At 42.6% G+C, this 22,358-nt stretch overlaps 1 protein-coding gene across 26 annotated transcripts in view; it reads left to right on the top strand.

Moving 5' to 3' along the window:
* DOCK9 (dedicator of cytokinesis 9) overlaps positions 1–22,358 on the top strand; it is a 299,986-nt gene that overhangs the window by 216,743 nt on the left and 60,885 nt on the right. For all 26 annotated transcript variants that reach the window (XR_013407697.1, XM_077973900.1, XM_028837250.2 and 23 more), the window contains 8 exons: positions 5,248–5,394; positions 5,613–5,696; positions 6,103–6,214; positions 10,036–10,214; positions 10,449–10,562; positions 12,728–12,845; positions 17,356–17,489; positions 19,842–19,956. Coding sequence is in view for 25 of the 26 variants with exons in the window: in XM_077973900.1 (XP_077830026.1) it covers positions 5,248–5,394; positions 5,613–5,696; positions 6,103–6,214; positions 10,036–10,214; positions 10,449–10,562; positions 12,728–12,845; positions 17,356–17,489; positions 19,842–19,956 (1,003 nt within the window). In the remaining variant the exon portion in view is untranslated. The remainder of the gene's footprint in view (positions 1–5,247; positions 5,395–5,612; positions 5,697–6,102; positions 6,215–10,035; positions 10,215–10,448; positions 10,563–12,727; positions 12,846–17,355; positions 17,490–19,841; positions 19,957–22,358) is intronic.

The raw sequence follows: 22,358 nt of genomic DNA, 5'->3' as shown, positions 1-22,358 counted from the left end.
TCTGTTCCACAGTTATGAGAGGCCTCCATCTTGTTTGCCCCCTGGAGTGCTGCTCCTCCTTTTGATCTAACTGGGTTCACCACCACATCCATGCTGGAGCCAGTAGGGAGGGGAAGATGCACCTTTCCCTTTAAGGATATGACCCAGAATTTGCACTGCCACATCACTGCCACTGCTATCGTATTGGCTAGAGTTAGCCATGACTGTACCTAGCTGCAAGGGATGCTGGTAAATGTAGTCTTTACTTTGGGTATCCATGAACCTAGTTAAAAGTTGAGGTTCTATTACCATGAGAGGGAAGAGAGAACAGATACTGGGAAGTCACCAGCCATTGTTCCACAAGGGGCCGAGGCACAGCCAAACACATTTCCAGTTGGCAGGTGAAGGCTCAGCCTTGGACAGGGAAGAGAACAGACAGAACTAAAGAAATAGATTTGTGAGTACCAATCTGCTGAAACCATAAGCCTAAGCTTTTCTCTGGGGAAAAGTGTGTGTGTGACCTAATGTTGAGAAGAGAGAGAAGGAAGGAAGCATCTTGGTCCACAGTGGAACTCTAAGTAAGAGAGGTGAGCAAGGCACTGGAGAGGCCTCAAGCCTCCTCCTCAATCATCATGGAGTCCCACATCCCCCAGCAGCAAGCCTGCTGCAGCTTCCTTGCCACCCTTCGTCACTGGCAGGGAGCAGCCATGTGAGGCATGGAGGCACGGGTGGCCTTGTTACAAATGCAGCTGTAGATTCCACAGCATAGTGGTGGGGCCAGGAGTTAATTATGTTACCTGCAACTGAAGATGTAAGGTGCCATTCTCATTGTGCCAGCAGGGCAGAGAGTGAGGTAAACATGCTGATCTTTGGGATGAAAATGATGAGGAGGTAGGAAGAATGGAGTTTGTAGACTGGGTGCGATGGCTCACATCTGTAATCCCAGCACTTGGGAGGCCCAGCTGGGAGAATCGCTTGAGCCCAGGAGTTCAAGACCAGCCTGAGCAACATAGTGAGACCTCACCTCTGCAAAAGGTGAACAAAATTAGCTGGGGATGGTGACACATGCCTGTTACCCAGCTACTCAGGAGACTGAGGTGAGAGGATCGCTTGAGCCCAGGAGGATGAGGCTACAGTGAGCTGTGATTGTGCCACTGCACTCCAGCCTGGGTGACAGACTGAGACCTTGTCTCAAAAACAAAACAGAACAAAAAAGCACAAAAAACAAAACAAAAAAGAAATTGTAGAAGAAAATGAGAGAAAGAGGAAATAACATAGGGATCTTGATAAAAGGGGAGTAACCAGAATGCAGGGAAATGTCATTGGTAAATTTCTTCTCAGCCCTATTACTTTTGTTGTTTGCTAAGCCCCAAAGAGGAAGTTTCTTAATTAAAAGTCTTATTTACCTCGGAAAGCAGTAAAACAGCCCATAGAGAAGAGGCCTCTGAACGACACCAGAGAGTGGAAGAACACGGTGCAGAACAAAGAAATGAACATTTGAAGACCATTCTGAAGTCCTCACCCATGAAGCAATGATTGGGCAGCACGGCTGTGGGAGAGCAGATGACCTGTAGGGCAGGGAGTAGCCCATCCTGGGTCTCTGTGAAGGTCTGGCTGTTAACCGCAGCGTCCACGGGGGCCTCCACAGCCAGGCTGGGTGTGGGTCCTCAGGGAGATCCCGTTCAGTCAAGGAGCCAGTTGGTAGGCGCTGAGCAGCCAGTGGGCAGCACAGAAGTGTGGCTCGCAGAGGATGGGGGCACGGCACCCAGCATGTGGCTGGAGAGGCTGATCTTGTGAGGACATGTGCTGGGCAGGCTGACCCCACACAGGCAGCACCTGTCACGTGGTGCCAGAACAGAAAGAGACGCTGTGGTGCAGCGCAGCGCACAGCAAGAGATCCTCCAGCAGGACGTGGCAGGGAGTTGGGGCTGGTTTGGCTGAGAAGTCCCTTAGTGTCTCGGCATCCTCTTCTCCAGGCCCCTATCAGGTACTCACTACCTGAGCATCATCTTAGATTTTCCTCTTCTATTTCAGTTTGCAGTAATCTCCATAAAAACATTCTATTGCTTAGGTCTTTATTACCTTGAAATGTGTATCACACCTCGTAAAAAGGCTTTAGTTTGTTTTATTGCCAATTAGGACTCTTCACAATAGCTATTTGCCTCTGCAGGGAGAACTTCATTTCAGCCTTCAAAGGCGTGAGTTGTCATTGCCTAGTCACTGAACAACACTAATGATGGGTTGGTATGTAGATTATCCATCATTCTTCTCCATGTATTCTTTCTTTTTAATACAAACATTTCACTATGTTTTCTAATAAGTGCAGAAGGAGAGGGATTGGCCTCCCCACTTGCCAATGTTCTACTGCCCTTGCTTGATACATACCCACCCTCGCATGTTTACCTTACAGTGTTTTTAAAGCCGTTCCCAGATATTTTCTCACTCCATCTTAGACACTTTAGCATGTCATCTCTAACAGCTAAGCCTTTAAAAAAGATATAACCACCAACATTATCACACCACACAAAATTAGCAAAACTTCTTTATTATCATCTAACACCCAGTCTATATTCAGTTTGCCCCAGGTGTCTCGAAAATGTCATTCTATAGTTGGGTTTGTCTGCTTCTGGATCTAAACAAAGTTCACACATTGCATTTAGTTGCTGTGTTTCTGAAGTTTCTTTGATTCTTAAACTGTTCTCTTTTCATCGTTTGGCCTTTTTTTTTTTTTTTTTTTTTGGCAATGTATTTGTTGAAGAAGTGGGTCATGTGTCCAGCACAATGTCCCACAGTTTAGATTTGGCTGATGGTAGCCTCACCATGTTACATACATGGTTCTCTGTCCCCCGTGTTCCCTGTGAACTTGTGGTTGGATCTAGAGACTTAATTTGATTCAGGTTTGATTTTTTTTTGTTTCTGGCAAAGAATACCTCATAGCTGTTACTATTACGTCACATCAGGAGGCATATATGCCCAGCTGTTCTACTTTTAGTTATAATAATGTTGATTAATAGGTTTACATGGTGCCCACTCAACCTGTCCATGATAGAGTTCTCCGCCTACTTTTCCTGGTTTTAGCAGCCATTGACTCAGCCCCATCGTGAAGGCCTCAAGCTTTTCTTGGGACCTCTTTTTCAGGAGCAGCCAGCTTGGGTAGCTAGCAGTCATGCCTGGGGTTAGAGTTGGCCTTGCCTGCAGTCTTGGAAATTGGTCGTCTATTGATGCTGTCATCTCAGGATATAGAGTTATTGGTCGCACATATGCAACAAAATCCCTTTGGAGTTTCACATTTTGCCATTCTGTTTTTTAAAGTTGGTGAACTTCACATTTTTATTACTGATCCTTTCTTTCCTCACTGGATTCTTGACGCTATGTAAGTTTATAAACATTTCCTCGTTATTGGTTTGAGAATTGAAATTGTTAAAAGCTGGTATTTCAAATATTCCTAATAGGTTCTGGCATTTAATGCATAAGATAATGCCTGCTGTCATGTCAGAAATGTCTAGGTTCCAGTTCCCAGTTTTAGAAAATACTGTTTGGTTGATATTGGGACATTGGTTTGGTGCTCTAAAACAGGCCATAATAATAGTGGTTTAAATTTGACAGAAGGTTCATTTTTCTCTTGGACAATCATGAGCTGGTAGGCAGTTTGGAGAACAGGGCAGTTAGTTCCCCAAGGTCGTTCAGTGACTCAAGCTCCTCCGATCCAGTTATCCAGCCTGCGATGTTAACCTCATCCACATGGCTGAGAAGCTGGCTCACTGCCACAGCGCAGTCCAGGCAGTGGCACAGGAAGGAACAAGGGAGGCCAGCGGCTCCTTTTAGGAGCATGGCCTGAACAAGGCACGTACCCCTTCCATAATTTGGTCATGTGGCTCATACCTAGTGGTTTAGACTGGAAAATGTAGTCTGGCTGGGCAGCCGTGTGCCCCTGTAAAACCGTTACTGTTCTGTTACTAAAAGGGGGAAGACAAGACAAGAACAGTTTTATTAAAGATCAATTAGTACTTTTTAGTGAGCTCTCCAAGCCTCAGTTTTCCGGTCTGTAGAATGGGGATGAAAATACCCCCTCTTGCGGCTGTTAGAATTAAATGCATGAATGGATCAAAGTAATGGAGCATCCTTCCTACTTCAGGCTCTCAGTAAATTATTCTATTTATAGACACAGGGGGAGTGCGGCTTCATGTAACAGAAAGTGCCCAAGTTTTGGATTCCGTGGTAGACCTGGGTCTGAATCGTTGTTGTTAGTTGTGTGACTAAGGACACATGTACCTAACCTCTCTGACCCCTTTAACAAATGAGAATTAAACTTATAGGAGTATTACAAGAATTGAATGAAAAATTTCATACAAATATGTAGTACAGTGTCTGACATGTAGAAGATATATGTAAGTGTTAGCTAATTGCTAAGTAATCTGAGTAATTTTGTAGGTTCCTGTTGGGGAAAGATTACTATGTAAAGTTGATTGTAAGAAGACTGGTGCCAAGCAGTTTAAACTAATCATGCACAATCATCAAAACGTGTATTTTCAGTTTGAATATTTGGAGCTTAAATGTAAGCCAGTGCTTTCTAAAGAGATCTCTGAGAGGTACAGGCACCAGAATCATCAAAGATGCTCAGTAAAAATGCAGGTTCTTGCCCCTTCCCCCTGCACCCCCTGCCAGGCTCCTGACTCAGAATCTTTGGGAATGGATGCAGAATCTCTACCTTTTTACAAACATTTTTTAGGTGATCTTTATTACACTGAAGCTTGTGGTTCCAGTTTTAATCCACAGCACTTATTTGAAGTATTTGAACACTTGTACGGTACTTTGAAAGAAGGAGGGTTAATTCATTTTTTCTAATTTCAGATAAACAAGACTAGAACTCTGAGGTTTTATGAGGTTTTTTGAGACTGGGCCTTGCTTTGTCACCCTGGCTGGAGTGCAGTGGCTGATCCTGGTTCACTGCAGCCTTAGACTGCTGGGCTCCAGCAATCCTACCACCTCAGCCTCCTGAGTAACTGGGACTACAGGTGCACACCACCACACCCACCTAATTTTTGTACAGATGGAGTCTTGCTATGTTGCCTGGGCTGGTCTTAAATCCCTGGGCTCAAGTGATCCTCCCATCTTGGCCTCCCAAAGTGCTGGGGTTACAAGTGTGAGCCACCACACCCAGCAAGGAACTCTGGGTGTTTTAAGATGGACTCAGGGATGAGATGTTTTTTTTCCTCCCAAGTGATCGCAACTTATTAATAATAAATGTTTGCTCTGAATTCTTTTTAGTTGCTGCGAAACCAGAGATTTCCTGCATCCTATCATCATGCAGTGGAAACTGTTGTAAATATGCTGATGCCACACATCACTCAGAAGTTTCGAGATAATCCAGAGGCATCTAAGAACGCAAATCATAGCCTTGCTGTCTTCATCAAGGTGGGGACGTGCAGGGAAGAGGATGTCAGTTATGGGACAAAGATGTGCTTTTTACGAGCTGTCTAGCAGAGTGACTAGAATAGAGTAGGTGCTCTGGCAGTGTTGATGGCATGTTTTTTATGTCAGTGGAAAAACTTATTAGCAATAAATGCTGCTTTGAATCCAAATTTCTGAAATGTTTGGACCTGAAATATCTTTTTGCTTGTTTTCCTCCACAGAGATGTTTCACCTTCATGGACAGGGGCTTTGTCTTCAAGCAGATCAACAACTACATTAGCTGCTTTGCTCCTGGAGACCCAAAGGTAATGCGGGGATTGTTACTGGTAACAGAAGTCACCATGTAGCTTTCTCTGGTAGAATTACCTTTTTCCTTTATTTTTTTTAAAAGCTCTGCCTTACTAATTTTTTTATTGTATTGAGCCTGTGTCTGTAATTATAAGCTACCTGAAATCCTTCATTGAAGTAGGAGGAACGTAAACAATAAATGCCCTAAAAACCAGTTGAAGACATTGTTTAATGAAATGTGTCCTTAGTTTTCAAATCAATCCCTGCAGCCATCCTGAAATCTGTACAATGCAATAGAATATGCAGTTCTAAGAAGGTCAAGAAGCTAATGACTATTTCTAACATACTATTGCTAATAGGTTTTTTAGAATCCTGTATAAAATATCCAGCTGGATATTTATAACTAAACACTTCTTCCTGCAGACCCTGTTTGAATACAAGTTTGAATTTCTCCGTGTAGTGTGCAACCATGAACATTATATTCCATTGAACTTACCAATGCCGTTTGGAAAAGGCAGGATTCAAAGATACCAAGGTAATCCATCTTTATATCCATTAACCTTTTCACAAAGAGAGACTTTTATTTTCAATAAGAAAAGATAATTGATTCAAACATGATATTTGAATTTTCTGATTTTTTATTGATTAATTTTTTTCTTAGAAATTTCTATTTCAAAAAATATTGATAAAATATGGGAACTTTTCAGCAAACTTATCAGACTACAGATCATGCCAGTATGGCTATTTCATTGAAAAATCCCTTTGCTTAAAGAAAAGAAATCTATTTCAGTTGCTATAGCTTATTTTTATTTGTTTCACTTTTCCTTTTTTCTTATGAATTAGCTTTTCTTTCACCAACTGTGGAGTCAAATGACACTCCTGTAGGTAGGTGTGGGGTGTGACGCGTGCTTTCTTGCATTTTCCTCCTCTAAAAAATAAAGAATGCAAGTGATGGCTGAACTGCTTCCATATGCTGTTCTGTTAAGCATTTCCTATATAATTTGATCAATTTTTTAAGCTGACCATAAATTAGTGATTTTTTCACTGGAGCTAAGACATTGCTGTAACATCCCAGGGAGGCATCTGGTTTTTTGCTCCTGAAGTCACTGGGTACTCTAGGATGTTTCTTTAAGAAGTAAAACAAACATCCCTGCTTCACCCCCAAAATTCATTATTCTATTTTCATAGCCCTTGTCCGTAGTGGTGGCAGTAATCAAAATCACAAGCAATGTGGCTTTTTTACATGCTTTTCATGTTTGTATGTTGAGTCTTTATTAATGTCCTGTATTATCTTTAAGTTTGAAGAGAGTTGAGCTCATAGAAATGTCTTTGTCTTCACTGAGTAAATCAAATTGAACAAATCAGTCTGTCAGGTCTGTCAAGCAATATTTATTGAGCTTAGTTCCTTGTATGTGCTCAGGTATTTTGTGCTAAAGGAGAGAAAAAGTGGAAGGATGCCACCAAACTGCTAGTGGCACCTAAATTAACTGCTTCTGAATTCCGAGAGAAACACACTAAGGCATTCGTTCAGAGACAAACAACTTCCCCCTAAACAGACTGGTACTGCCTTTTAAGGATCAGGCGGGGGGACTGTGGTCCTGGAGCTGGCATTCATGTGTTCAACAAATATTTACCCCGCACCAACTGTGTTGAGCTTCAGAATAAGTTATGTACAACCTGGATGATAATCCCCGGCTATTCTACATACACAAAATACATAGAATGTCAGACACTGATGCATCCTAAGGAGAACAAACAAAGCAAGGAAAGGAGATACGAAAAGGGGTGACATTTGAGACAGAGTGGCCAGATAACAGTTGGAAGAAGGTGAAGGGTGAGCCAAGCACCCACATATCTGGGGGAGAGTTTTTCTGGGCTGAGAGAACAGGTAGGTATTCAGTGTCCCCTGATCTAACCCTGGCCTTCCACCTCTGTGGTCTCACACCCCCTTATTCTACACATTCTAGGCATCCCTGCCGACTCCCAGCTCCTCAGACACATCATGCCACCCCTCCACCTCAAATAGCTCCCGCCTGTGGAATCCTCATTTTCCTCCCCAAGCCAGCCACTGCATACCTCCTGCATGGGGCCTCCCAGGGTCTCCTCACCCCCTTCCAGTTCCCCAACTGGAATTAACCACTCTCTCCTGCCCTGCGCCTCCAACCTCACCACAGCCTCAGCCAGTCTCCTGTACCTGGGGACTCTCCTTCCCTCCACCTGGTACAGAGCCCAGGGAGCTCTTTTTGCCCAGTGGCTGTGCAGTGGATGTGTGCTGATGCCCGTCTCACTATGACCCGGCAGGGCAGCACAAGCTCTTATAGACTTCTAGGGTATTTGGTAGCAAGACGGGCTTCGCTCAGTTGTGGGGGAACATGTGTGGGTAATTTGCCTTACTACACTGATAGGAATAAATGTTTTTTAGAATTTTCATTTTCTTTCTCCTCACTTACCTCCCACCCCCACCTTCACCTCCTTTCTTGTGTTAGTCCATTCGTGTTGCTCTAAAGGAATGCCTGAGACTGGGTAATTTATAAAGAAAAGAGGGCCAGTGCAGTGGCTCGCACTTATAATCCCAGCACTTTGGGAGGCTGAGCTGGGAGCATCACTTGGCCTAGGAGCTCAAGATCATCCTGGGAAACATAATGAAACCCCGTCTCTACCAAAAAAAAAAAGAAAACAAAAATTAGCCTGGCATGTTGGCACACACCTGTAGTCTCAGCTACGTGGGAGGCTGAGGTGGGAGGATGACTTAAGCCCAGGAGGCAGAGATTGCAGTGAAATCTGCAATCTAGGCAGATTATGCCATGGCACTCCAGCCTGCACAACAGAGCAAGACCCTCTCTCAAAAAAAATAAGAAAAGAGGTTTATTTTGGCTCACAGTTTTGCAGTCTGTACGAGAAGGATGACGCCAACATTGGCTTCTGGTGAGACCTCAGGAAGTTTCCAATCATGGTGGAGGGCGAGCAGGGAGCCAGCAGGTCACATGGTGAGAGAGGGAGCAAGAGAGATGGGGAGTGAGGTGCCACACTCTTGTAAACAACCAGATCTCGCGTGAACTCAGAGTGAGAACTCCCTCATTATGGCAAGGAGGGCACCAAGCCATTCATGAGGGATTCACCCCCATGACCCGAACACCTCCCACCAGGCCCCACCTCCAACAATGGGTATCAAATTTCAACATGAGATTCAGAGGGGACACACATCCAGACCATGTAATTTCTCATGCAGATTCATACACACAAGCACAGATGTGTAAGCACACACACAGTTAAACCATAAGTAGTTTCTTCTAAGAGATTTAAGTGAACTCAAGCTATGACTTATAGTTTAGATAAACTAGGTGAAATAATCATAAACAATGAACATAATTAATCTAGAAAATGACTACTCTCCCCCTTCTACTAAAGGGTTTCGTAGAACTTGTGTCCGTATTTTGGGTAGATTTAGTTAGTAGCTATCTGATACGGGACAAAAGGCAAAGGGATAGAGCTATAGACTTTCCTTTAATAATGGAGTCAGTCTGACAATTCACAACGTAGCTTCAGCTTCCTGAAATGTGTATTTCATCTTCAGAGTGATGTTCAGCTGTTTTTATGTACCCTTCCAGAGTAGAGTTCATGTTTACTCCTATCTATTTTCCAGAAGAGCTCTCATTGTCATTTAGCTTGCTGGTGATTTACCAGTTTGGTTTGATGCTTTCTCCATTTTAATTTTAGCTTATATTAAATTTATATTTGTTTTCAGAGATGGAGAAATATTAGGAGAAAATCTTAGGAAATACTGCGTTAAATAAGTTCTTCATTCAGAGATAGCAGAATAAGTAGGTTATGTATTAATTTGTTTATTTTAAATTCATTGGGTTTTAATGGAATATATAGGCATTAATCACCAGGAAAGGAATATATGAACTCATATAGTAAATAACATTTTAATAAGCCATGTATGTTTATTGTTTAATTACATGTTTGTTATGCACAAACTGCTCTTATACAATTCTGTTAGCTAGTGTGACGTTTTAACTTTGTCGCTAACAAAGTTATATTTTTAATGTAACATATGCTGTGCTCTAGTCTAAAAATTGGTACTTAAACTGTTCACTAATTTAATTATGTAGGATGCAATATGTTCCAAAATCCAGTGCACTTAATTGTATTTAAATTTGGCTTTCATTTAAGATTCTCATGTGCTAAGAAGTAGAGCAGACTTGTACCTTTCTCATTTGAAGCCAAGTCTAATCATCTCTTGACACCCAGGGTGGGCTGAATGCAGAGGATGGGTCTTAGTTTTGTTTTGTTTTTTTTATTCAAAGAGCATTGCATTTTTCCTACCTCAAGTAGTTTCTATCCTCATTTCAGACCTCCAGCTTGACTACTCATTAACAGATGAGTTCTGCAGAAACCACTTCTTGGTGGGACTGTTACTGAGGGAGGTGGGGACAGCCCTCCAGGAGTTCCGGGAGGTCCGTCTGATCGCCATCAGTGTGCTCAAGAACCTGCTGATAAAGCATTCTTTTGATGACAGATATGCTTCAAGGGTGAGTGGTCCCCAATGGAAGGAATGTGTATTGATAATGTCCTTTATTTTAAGTGGTATAAAGAAAGTAATCAATTAGAAAATTCATGGTAACAGCACTAAGACTTTGCTCTGTTTTGGGACTAAAATCAAATATCTGTCTTTATAGGAAAGAGCCAAATAAAGGAGATGGTCAGTGACAACTTAGTTCAGTTCTCAGAATCCTGGGTCATACTTACCATGTGTGTCTTTTCAGAGTCATCAGGCAAGGATAGCCACCCTCTACCTGCCTCTGTTTGGTCTGCTGATTGAAAACGTCCAGCGGATCAATGTGAGGGATGTATCACCCTTCCCCGTGAATGCCGGCATGGTACGTAAATGTGGTCACGTCAACTCAGCCTGTACTGGGTCCCAGGACAAAGCGCCATAAGCTGGGTGGCCTAGAGCAGCAGCAGTTTATCCTCTCCCATTCAGGAGGCCAGAAGTCCAAAATCAAGGTGTCAGTGGGGTCGGTTCCTACTGGAGGCTCCTGGGGAGGAGTCTGGGCCGTGCTCCTCTCACAGCTGCTGATGCTGCAGGCAATCCTGGGTGCTCTCTGGCTTGTGGTGGCATCGCACTAGTCTCTGCCTCTACCCTCACTTGGTGTCCCTTCTCCATGGTGTTTATCTGTGCCTCTGTGTCCCTCTCCTCTTCTTTCTTTTCCAAGATAGAGTCTTGCTCTGTTGCCCAGACTGGAGTGCCATGGCACAATCTCGGCTCACTGCAACCTCCACCTCCTGAGTTTAAGCAATTCTCCTGCCTGAGTTTCCCAAGTAGCTGGGACTACAGGCACCCACCACCACATCCAGCTAATTTTTTTGTATTTTTAGTAGAGACAGGGTTTCACCATGTTGGCCAGACTGGTCTTGAACTCCTGACCTCTCAATCCGCCCGCCTTGGCCTCCCAAAGTGCCGAGATTACAGGCATGAGCCACCACACCCGGCACCATCTCCTCTTCTTATAAGGACACTAGTGATTGGGTTTAGGATCCACCCAGTATGACCTCATCTTAACTTACATCTTAGATATATAATGGAAAGATCCTATTTCCAAATAAGGATACATTCTGAAGTCCAGGTAGACATGAATTTGTTGGGGGACACTACTCAACCCAGTACACACCCCCCTTTATTTTGCCAGTGCGACTCTTGCATTTCTGGCTAACATGGGGTCAATCACTAAACCTTCAATTCTTGTTAAAAAATAAGTATAAAAACCATGTTCTCCTGATGAAATTGAGTCAACAGAGATATGACCCCAGAAATTATCTCAAAAGTTTTTGGTTAGAGATGATTTTACTTTTTTTTACTCAGTCTTTGGTACCTTTGATATGATTGTTTTTTAAAAAGGATTCTTGGACTCATCTTGCAATTCAGCTTTTTCAAAGCATTATCACTATCAAATTTCTTGTCACATTTCAGTTGCAAAAGACTTTTTAAATGTTAACCTATAACAATTTTTAATTAATAAAGTTTATAAGAGTTTTACAATCTAAAACCGGCACTCCTTCTCTTTCTAATTCTGTCTTGGCCTCAGAGGGCTTATCTGCTATGAATTTCAGCACATGTTATTTTAGCATTTCCCCTTTCCCTGGTACTCTGGTCTCATGAACTGGCTTGGTTGTTCATCTTCCCACCTTGTCATTATGGGTGTACACTTGCAGAGTCTCATATATGTTTCTGTCCCTCCCTCCCACCCCAACAGTGATGCAGTGTCCCATTTTTACACTACCTCTTCACCTCCAATTACGTTCCTAAATAACATTACACTGAGATGAACCGTATGTATAGGTTTTGTGCGTGTGTGGCTGCTCTAAAGGACATAAACTCTCTCTATCCTAAGCGCACCTCGCTTATCTCACCCTGTACGACATTGCATTTCACACCTGTATTCTCTAACCCTGTCTGTTTTTCAAACCAGAGTAATTCAGAGTAGAATGTGACCTCTCTGAACTGTTTCAGTCCTAACAAAAATGAACACTTTCACCAAAGTAAAATCCCGTTTTTTGACCTAACTTCAAAATTAGTATGATTTCTCCACTGAAGTTCACATGATGCTACGAACATCTAGAGACTGTCATTGGTGCTGTCGTAATTCCCCGCATTACAGATAAGAACCAGCATTCCCGTTAGAAAGAGCAGGGGAGGTTTTCTCTGAAGGAAAAGAAAAAAGAATAATCTAAGGAAATGTTGGGCATCAGAGCTCTGGAAAGGGAAAGGTGTTAGAAATGCTGGGGAGAGAGAAACAAGATTTTATGGGACGTGATTTCTCTCCCCCACCCCCACCCAGCATCCGTATCCCACGCCCCCTGTTCCCACTCTGACCCATCCCACCCTCCTCCCTCGCCCACACGGCAAGGCTGCTTCTCCCATGCAGGCAGGCACGTTGAATGCATCAGGCTGTCTTGGTCCTGCACTTGCCCTGGCACTTCCAAGAACAGGGGAGGAATCCTCTCCAGACATCTTTGATTGTTTCTGCTTTCCTCCCCTTGACAGACTGTGAAGGACGAATCCCTGGCTCTGCCAGCTGTGAATCCGCTGGTGACACCACAGAAGGGCAGCACCCTGGACAACAGCCTGCACAAGGACCTGCTGGGCGCCATCTCTGGCATTGGTAATGCTCCCTGCTCCTGTGGGCTTCTCTCTGCCATCACTCTGAAAGTGTCTCGGAGCCGATGGTTGGTGAACGTGTCACACTTGTGTGGTAGGACCTTGAAGTCTGAGTTTCTGCCCTGAGTATTCTTTCCCTGTTTGTGATAGTCAACAACTGAAACCCCTCAGCCATGCCCTGAAATAAAGGTCCCGGATGCCTGTGACTCCTCAGGATCATACAGTTAATCACAGGCTTGCACTGTTTGCTTTTTGTTCAACATTTGTTGAGTTTTCATTTTAAATCTTAATTGGATTGTGTATACTGTTAAGGAATATTTTTGCAGGTGGTGGGGGGAGGGGAACACTGATTTGTAGTGTTAGTGATTTTGATGAAATGTGACATAGTAATTCCTAAAGAACATAGCAGTTTATGGCTAGAATTCAATCCTAAAATCAGTTTTCAAAAATCTGCCCCACAAGACTTTTTCTGTGTGAAATAACAGAAGAGCAGTCCCCTCTGAGAGAAAAACACATGACACAAATCAAAATTCTCATAGTTTCTCCATAAGAAAATACTAGACATAATGTACTTGTTAATATTCTGACTAATTGAACTTCTGTGCTAGCTTTTTCTCAGAGATAGCAGTTTACATATATATACACATATCTTCCAAGAATTGTCACAGGTGCTCACAGACTTCTTCAGTCTTTATTTCTCCCTCTCTTTATCACATTGTGAATAAAGAAAGCAGCCTACTATGGCTAGTGGCTAGACTACCCAATAACGGGACTAATTCATGGGATAAAATAAATGGCAGCCTTCATCCGATTAACTCAAGGACTTGCCCGCTCTGAGATTATGTCTTTACCTTTGCCGGTGGTGGTGGTGTTAATATGCTATTTCAGGTAGGGGATGAAACTGAGTAGGATTTAACATGAGAAAACCCACACCAATGCCCAAATTTATCCTACAATAATAATACAAGTCCTTAATCTGGTTGATACTTATGTGTCTTTTTCACAGTTATGCTCTCCTTAGTTGACACTGTAAAGATTAAAAGAGTTAATTCATGCAAAATGCTTGGAACAGAGCCTGGCACACGGTAAATGCTCAGCAAATGTCGGCTGCTGTCACGAATTTCCCTTTGCCTTTCTTCTGGGCCTTCGCTCTGTCTCTGCCCTGCTCTGCCCCATTCCCAGCCACTGCTCCAGAAGCAGGAGGGGACCTTCCTCAGAGGGTGTGATCTGCAGTGGTTCACAGCACTAGCTTTAAAGCCAGACAGATGCAGCCTTGGATCTGGAATCGACCATTTGCTTGTTGCCATGGCAGGATGTTGTCTATCTTTTTTGACCTCCGTACACCGTCTTCAAAACTGTCGTTAGAGGGATTAAGAGCTAGTATGATGCGTATGGTGCTTGACAGAGAGGAACCAGATGAGTGGAAACATCACTTGACTGTAACCTTGATCATTTCCACAAAGTTTGAATGCTTCTGTTTGACTTTTTTGACTCTTCTCCAATTCAGAATTCACCTTGTTAGGATTGGGGACTTCTTTAGAACTTGGAAATAGGCCATTGGGGATCTTTAGCATCATGGCCTCCAATTGCTCCAGGTTGATGGTGCAGCTATGGAAAGCACTTGAGACTGACTTCATCCTTTTTCACTCTTAAATTTTAAAATCCAAATCCACGTTTCATAGGAATTCACCACGACAGGCTTATTATCCTCAGGCTATCTATATTGCCTCCTTTCTTGAAGACTTAAATCCCTGTTGTCTTTTAGGAATACCTTCCAGGGAAGCCTCATCTTTGAACTGGGTTTACTAGTTTTTTTCTGGCAGCTTTAGCAACTCTGTTCATCAGGGAGTTTCTAGCTAATTTTAGTCCTGGTGCTTCTCCTTCAAGAGCAAAGTCTCCTTACATCTCTGTTAGAAGAATCCTGTTTCCACGCATACTGAGAATGTGCCATCCCAGTTTTTTTAATGTCTTTGGAGCATGGTGCCTGAGAGTTTTAAAAGTGATTCACTGCCTGGATAAAAACTACTCTGAGATTACATTCATTTTAAAAGGCAAGCGTTCTGAGGCTCAGGGTTTCTTTTTCCACCTACTCGGTGGTACCACGGGAGGAGGGGTGAATTTCTCTTCTTTTCATTTTACTCAAGTGTCATTTAAGGACTTTAAAAGCTATGCTCTGGGCCAGGGTATTAAATACAAACACATACACAAAGACATATAAAATAGGAACAAACTAAGCATATTGATTTTGATATATTGCATTTCCATCTGTTTGCCTTAAATTAGGACTCTAGTTCTGGAACCAAGCTGGAAACTCTGAGAACTTAGGATCTAATTTTACTTTACTGAGGACCTTTCTCTTGAGTTCTGTGTTCTTTTTCTTGACTTCTGTGTTCTTCAAATGCTGTTCTACATTAAATATGAAATATGATTATATTAGAAAAATTATAATTTGGTAATAGCATGTGTTTCTTATCTGAATACAGAAAAAGGCCATAGTTTTTTCACAGGATTTTTACCTGTCCCTTGTGACGATCATTCACATGGTTTCTCTCCTGGGGAGATGCAGCCACTGGCTGACAATAAGGCTTAATGTTCTACATGTTCAAGCCTCCGCTTCTATTTTCAAATTCCCCTGGTTCTTCTTTTCTTGGTCTTTAACACTGAATCAGTTTCAGGAATAGCAATGAATAAATCTGAGTGTTCAACAGAGGGAAGGATTTATGACCTTGATGTCACACGTATTCCTTCTAAGGTTAAAGAGTTAAAGATCAGCCAGGAGTGGTGGCTCACACCTGTAATTCCAGCACTTTTGGAGGCCAAGGCGAGCAGATCACCTGAGATCAGGAGTTCGACACCAGCCTGACCAACATGGTGAAACCTCGTCTCTACTAGAAATATCAAAAAATTAGCCAGGCTTGGTGGCGGTCGCCTGTAATCCCAGCTACTTGGGAGGCTGAAGCAGGAAACTTGCTTAAACCCGGGAGGCTGAGGTTGCAGTGAGCCAGGATCATACCATTGCACTCTAGCCTGGCCGAAAGAGCGAGACTCTGTCTCAAAAAAAACAAGCAAACAAACAAAAGAGTTAAAGACCATCTTGACATTGCCTGAGAGATGATGAATTTATGCTATTAGCCATCACATTTAGAAGGGCAACAACCAAGTCACTTTCAAACATACTTTTGGTGTAACCTAGGGGCTGGCTATATTTATTGTTGTTAATTTATTTTTTGACTTAGAAATATCCCAGTCCATGGCAGCTCATTTGCCTCCTGAGGTCTGAAAACGACCAGCCTGTTGTGAAGTGCCAAGTAACGCCATCTTCAGCTTGGGTCTGGGAGAATGTGTGCTCACAGCTGCCAGACACAGAGTCCAAATCTCCTGATGCCATCTGCCGAACCAGCCAGGCCTTTCCGCTGCAGGCACGCCTTTTGGTTCAGCACGGAATGTACCAGACCAAAGAGTCATTTTAAATTGTGTGATTTATTTAATAAATCTTATCTAAGCAGGAAGTCAATCTATTACCTTAAAATTCCATAGTACCAAGATGGGGAGTGATTTCTGCCTTCAAATGCTGTTTTTTTCATGGACATCACAAATTTTATTTATACATTAGATTTCCTTTCTGTTCAGAGTTGTTTATAGCAGATTCCCAAATATTCCCCATTCACAGCACCCTTAGTGTCACTTTTCTTCATGGCATCCCTAGGCCAAAAGACACGCCCAACAGTTCTGTTTATTAGGTACGTAGAACCAAATAACTTAATAAGTACTTACATTCTAACAATTTAGTAGGCACTTAAAAGAAATAATATGCATACATTTAAAGAAAAAAGTTTAATTTTATTTTTAATAATCACAACTAACTACAAATGGGTGGTATGTGCCTGCTGGACACTGACAGCTTCTCAACCTTTGGGTCATATTGGCCAGCACCATTCGCATTTCCTGTCTCTCACTGATTACTTGCCTTTTATTTGTGAAGCCCTCCAAATACCCAGCTTCACAAATATGTCTTCAGAAGGAGCATAGCACAACTGGCTGCTGAAATGGCAGCTTCTGGCCAAGGTCACGGATCACTGTGTTCTTGAAAATTTAAAACACCCCATGACACCCCTCAGAGTTTGGTAGGCTCCTCAGTGTTTATTATCAGTTTGAATGCTACGAGTTTGTTGTATGGTTTAATTTTGTGACTTGATAGTTGTAGGTGGATTTATCTTTTAATTTTTTAAAGTCTTCATTCTATCACATTCTGAAACAGGTGTGCACTGTTAGCGATCAAAGAGGTTTCTAATAAGTGAATTGACATTTACATCTGAATATTTCAGACTAATTTCTTTTTATCTCATTGTATATGACCTGGTTCTTTAAAGGTGAAGTAATGGAATGCAACTCGTGAGCCGACTTCCTAACAGAAAATATAAGTGCAATAAAAGCAATATCCCTTAAAGTTCAGTACTCATCTTCATTTTGTTCTGTCTTAATAAAACTTTATTCTTGGCTTGATTTCCATTTAGCTTCTCCATATACGACATCAACTCCAAACATCAACAGTGTGAGAAATGCTGATTCGAGAGGATCTCTCATAAGCACAGATTCGGGTAACAGCCTTCCAGAAAGGAATAGTGAGAAGAGCAATTCCCTGGATAAGGTAATTGCTTTTCACCCAACACAAGTGTTCTTGTAATCAATGGATTTAGCCCAAAGTAAACGTACTTCATGTTCTAGTGCCTTTTAAGTGTGACCTTTTGTTTTATCCTAAACCACCCAGCTGACCTGGAGTAGGTGATGAGAGCTTTAAGGTCGGGGCCCATTCCTTGAAATGCTCTGATTTCCACAACCTCAGATCCTGGGCAGGGTTTGCAGTGGAGCATCTTGAGTGAATGGCTCTGGTGGGTTGGACATGGAGGGACTCAAAATGCTGCCCAGCTCAATTCCCTGCAGTCTTTTTTTTTTTTGAGACGAGTCTCGCTCTGTCGCCCTGGCTGGAGTACAGTGGCACGATCTCAACTCACCGCAACCTCTGCCTCCTGGGTTCAGGCGACTCCTCTGCCTCAGCCTCCCCAGCAGCTGGGACCACAGGCGCATGCCACCACGCCTGGCTAATTGTTGTATTTTTAGTAGAGATGGAGTTTCACCATATTGGCCAGGCTGGTCTCAAACTCCTGAGCGCCTCGGCCTCCCAAGTGCTGGGATTACAGGTGTGAGCCACTGCACCCCACCAATTCCCTGTAGTCTTTATAACAGAGACACTGTCACCAACACAGCTCTCCACCCACAAGGGTGTTAGGTCTGAAGCCAGCTCCAGAGAATAATTGATCATATAGGTAATTCAGGGATAAGAAATCACTTTATTCACACAGCACCCACCCACAACACAGCACTTCCTCCTCATACTTAGCCTTTTTTCTTCAAACTACTAAATGCTCAGACCATTTGGAACTTTGTAGGAAAGGATAAAAGTGTGGGTTTAAACCTGGAGCCATGGTAGATTGGTATCACTTTGGGCACAGATTTTCTAAGTTACTTCAAGTTACAGACAAGCACCCATCCCAATAAACAGCTGAGCCATTTAGGGATTTATCCCTAGTTCTCCAAAAACACCCAGAAAACATCCTTCCTCAGCATCAGGTTTATAATCTTGTCACGCATCCCATGGCCGGCATTGACATGGTTATTGTTAAATGCAGCTCTGTTGAAGTGCGAGCAGCTCAGTTTGGGTGTGTCATGACGTATTGAACTTTTCCCTTGACCCCAACATGCCTTCGTGTGTAGAAGGAGAAGCTGCTCCGAAGGCACTCTGCTTGTGTCATACGCAGTGCTGGAGAGGAGGAGGAGAGCTGCCAGTCAGCCAGGAAAAACCGGGTCACTGTGGATTTTTCCCTTCTAACGATTCCACCTTTGCCAGAGGAGACAATGCACGCAACACCCTCTCTCCCACGGCCGGAAGTACTGAGTTCTCCAGTGACTCTGATCAAGTGGGCAGGCCAGAGGGTACATCCATACCAGTTTTGCCACTAATTGCCCCTGTATTTTTCTGTAAATAAAAATATTCACATATTTTATTAATTAAGCCTATTTAATATATGTGTGTGTGTGTATATATATATTCACACACACATAATTTTATTTTCAATTGGCCACCAGCACCTTGAATAAAACACCTTTTTTTCCACTATTGTTTTTGCTTTGATATATGGCAAAAAAAAAATTTTAAATTTCAATTGGAAATTCAACTGGGAGAGTTTTTAAATCTCCTGTGTTTGCAATCACATGGTGAGATTCTTGTGCTGCTTTTTTTCCGTGAGAACCTGCTGCCTAGTGGCAAAATTGCCCTCTCGTTTCCCCCAAGGTTTCTGACGTTTGCAGTGTTAAGCTAAGCTGATGATGGAGTGACCTCATCAGTTTAGGACCTTTGGTGATGCCGTGCTGACGTGTCGCTGTTTGTCCCAGGCAGGCACCTGCCTATTGTGTTCCCTGAGCAGTGCCCACAGCACGCCCCATGATGCACCCTGGATGACGGCGCCCGGGTTGCAAGCTTTGGGGTGCTTTGCTCACAGCAGCACCACAGGCACTTGCTGTTTCAGCCACCGCTGTTGTCGTCAGGAGGTGGTTGGTTGTGTAGTGTCTTCCGAGTCATAGTTTCTGTTCTTGATCCTAGCACACATACTTTCTTGCATGAGGTTTCAATATACTTGGCATCTCAGAAGGTTTTACTCGGCACAGCTAAAGCTGTGTTTATCCAGTGTGAAAGGTCTGTGCCTTCTGCTTGTCCCTTAGGAGGGCGTGCTGAGGAGACAAGCTAGGGCTTCCATGGGCAGCATCTGAGTGTGTTATATTTGGGTGAAAGGGTGCCTGTGGTTTAATTGTCAGCAAGTTACTTGCACCTTCCAATGTATATGATCTGACTTGATTCTAAGAATCTTTCTCTTCCACAGGAGAAAAGGGAAACACATTTTCCTCCCGTAATTAAATAGAAAAATCACCTGTATTTTCTTTTTAGCACCAACAAGGTAGCACATTGGGAAATTCGGTGGTTCGCTGTGATAAACTTGACCAGTCTGAGATTAAGAGCCTGCTGATGTGTTTCCTCTACATCTTAAAGAGCATGTCTGATGGTAGGTTAAAAAATGGAGATTTCTGTTTTGCCTGTTTCAGTACTTGGTTTGTTTGTTTTTAACTTGTAATAAGTTGAAAGGATACAAAGATTTCAAAGGATCTTCTTCCTTGTTAAAAATGCATATTCATTGACTAAATGCAATAGAAATAAGAATCTTATTGTGGGAAAATCATTTCCTTAATAATTTTATTCTAGAAAATGAGTTCTAAAATGTGAATGGGCCTATTTCTTAGATGTATATTAAACTGGGACCTACCATGTTAACTGAAGGAGATAGAAGCACATACATAAAATAGCTTTTGACTTTAAAAAAAAATTTTATTCGTCCAAAGAAACTTACTGTCAGCTTGAATAACTGTGCTAGTCTCTGGAATTAGAATATATGTTGTGGGCGGACCTAAGCATTCCTTCCATTCAGAGTGTGTATATTCCTGGCTGAAAGTGGGAGAGACGTTAGTTTAGTTTTCTAATGGAAATGATGGTATCATAGTAGATTATGTTTCTGTTTGAGGGTTGGACAACCACATTTTAAACTAAGAATGAGCAGAACTATGAATGCTCTCTCTGGACCGCATAAGGCTCGCGAATGTGTATGACAGGACAGTTTCAACTCTGTTAGCTCGTCTGTGTAGCTGGCTGTGTAATATAAACAATCCCGGTAAACAATGTCACAGTTCTCATCCTGGGCAAAAATCTTATTTTTCCTACAACGAATTAAAAGGTGTGCTGTGAACTTCGTTAAGGTGATTGAATTAGGATGAACTCTCCTGAAAACAAAGTGCCATTTTTTGAGAACCTGAAGGCTTCTTGTGCTGCTTTTATCTGGGGGCAGGAGGTGTGTACTAACTAGCCAGTGGAAGGAATTTGTGCTTGAAAATAGTATTTCTTTTATATCAAGCTTCCATTTCAGCAGCATTAACAGCCTGACTTTTTTTTCCCCAACTCCAGCCAAGGTACAATCTGACTTTTTAGCTCAGATGGTAGGAAAAACCTGCTTGTCCTTAAAAGAAAGACTGGGTAATTCGTTCTTCTCTTGATTCATTACTTTAAAATGCTATTTTTAAAAAAAAGAACAGATGAGCGAGACTTTCCCTGAATGATGACCAAATATGCTAGCACAGGGCACTTAGTCTGATATTTGGGTTTACAAAGTTGAAAGTCTTCCCATTTAAGTCAAAAGTTCTAAACTTTGCTTCATGGTAATAATGAGGTTTAGCAAGCATTATAATTCTGTTTTTCCTTTGTTTAAAGTTTTCTTTAAATTATTTTAAATTTCAAATATTGAATATGACCTGTAATAGGAACATAATTGCTTTTTAAAGACAAATATACAAGAACATTTGAATTCAAGTAAAAGTTATTCTTTTTTTTTTTTTTTTGAGACGGAGTCTTGCTCTGTCGCCCAGGCTGGAGTGCAGTGGCCGGATCACAGCTCACTGCAAGCTCCACCTCCCGGGTTTACGCCCTTCTCCTGCCTCAGCCTCCTGAGTAGCTGGGACTACTGGCGCCCGCCACCTCGCCTGGCTAGTTTTTTGTATTTTTTAGTAGAGACAGAGTTTCACCGTGTTAGCCAGGATGGTCTCGATCTCCTGACCTCGTGATCCGCCCATCTCGGCCTCCCAAAGTGCTGGGATTACAGGCTTGAGCCACCGCGCCCGGCAGTAAAAGTTATTCTTTAACGTCATACACATATTTTAAAAATGCAACCACCTCTTCAGAATATATTTTTCTCTCAATTTTCTTCAAGTTATCGATTGTTTTCCCTTTATAATTAGAATTTGTGTGTGTGCGCATCCCATTTAAGACATCTTCTCTGACCTCCAGGGTCATGAAGGTATTCTCATATTTTCTTTTTTTTTTTTTTTTTTGAAAGCAGTGTTATTTAAATTTTCACATTGAACTCTAAAAATCTACCTACAATTGGCTTTTGTGTGTCGTATGAGTTAGGGGGAGAAATTGCCTCCAGAGATAGTTAACACACGGACAGCCAAAATCAGTTGTGTAACTGTGTAGCTACTCTTTCATTTATTCCACATTTAATGAGCACCTTTTACATGCTGGGCCCTTCCTCGCTGTCCTTCTTGTGCCATTTTCCTCTTCACAGAGCTTATCTCTGTCTTCCCACTCTCCCCAACCATACCTGGAGCCCAGAGCAAGGAATGGCAGCATCGTTGCCCATGCTGCTGGCCACTTTGTCTGGTGTGTGCTGAGGGTGGCCGCAGGGGTCTGCAGGGTGATCCCACCAGGCTCTCCAGCACGCACTGAGCTCCCTGGGGGCTCACCCTACTACCCTGATAGCCAGCCTCAAGTAGCCAGAGTCTGTTCCTCTGGAATCTCAACTCAAAACCCCTAAAGATGGAAGCCCATGACCCACTCTTATTACTGGTCTAATAGGCCAAG

The sequence above is a fragment of the Macaca mulatta genome, chromosome 17 (assembly GCF_049350105.2).
Source record: "Macaca mulatta isolate MMU2019108-1 chromosome 17, T2T-MMU8v2.0, whole genome shotgun sequence".
Lineage (NCBI taxonomy): Eukaryota > Metazoa > Chordata > Mammalia > Primates > Cercopithecidae > Macaca > Macaca mulatta.
This window is presented reverse-complemented; position numbering and strand designations above follow the sequence as displayed.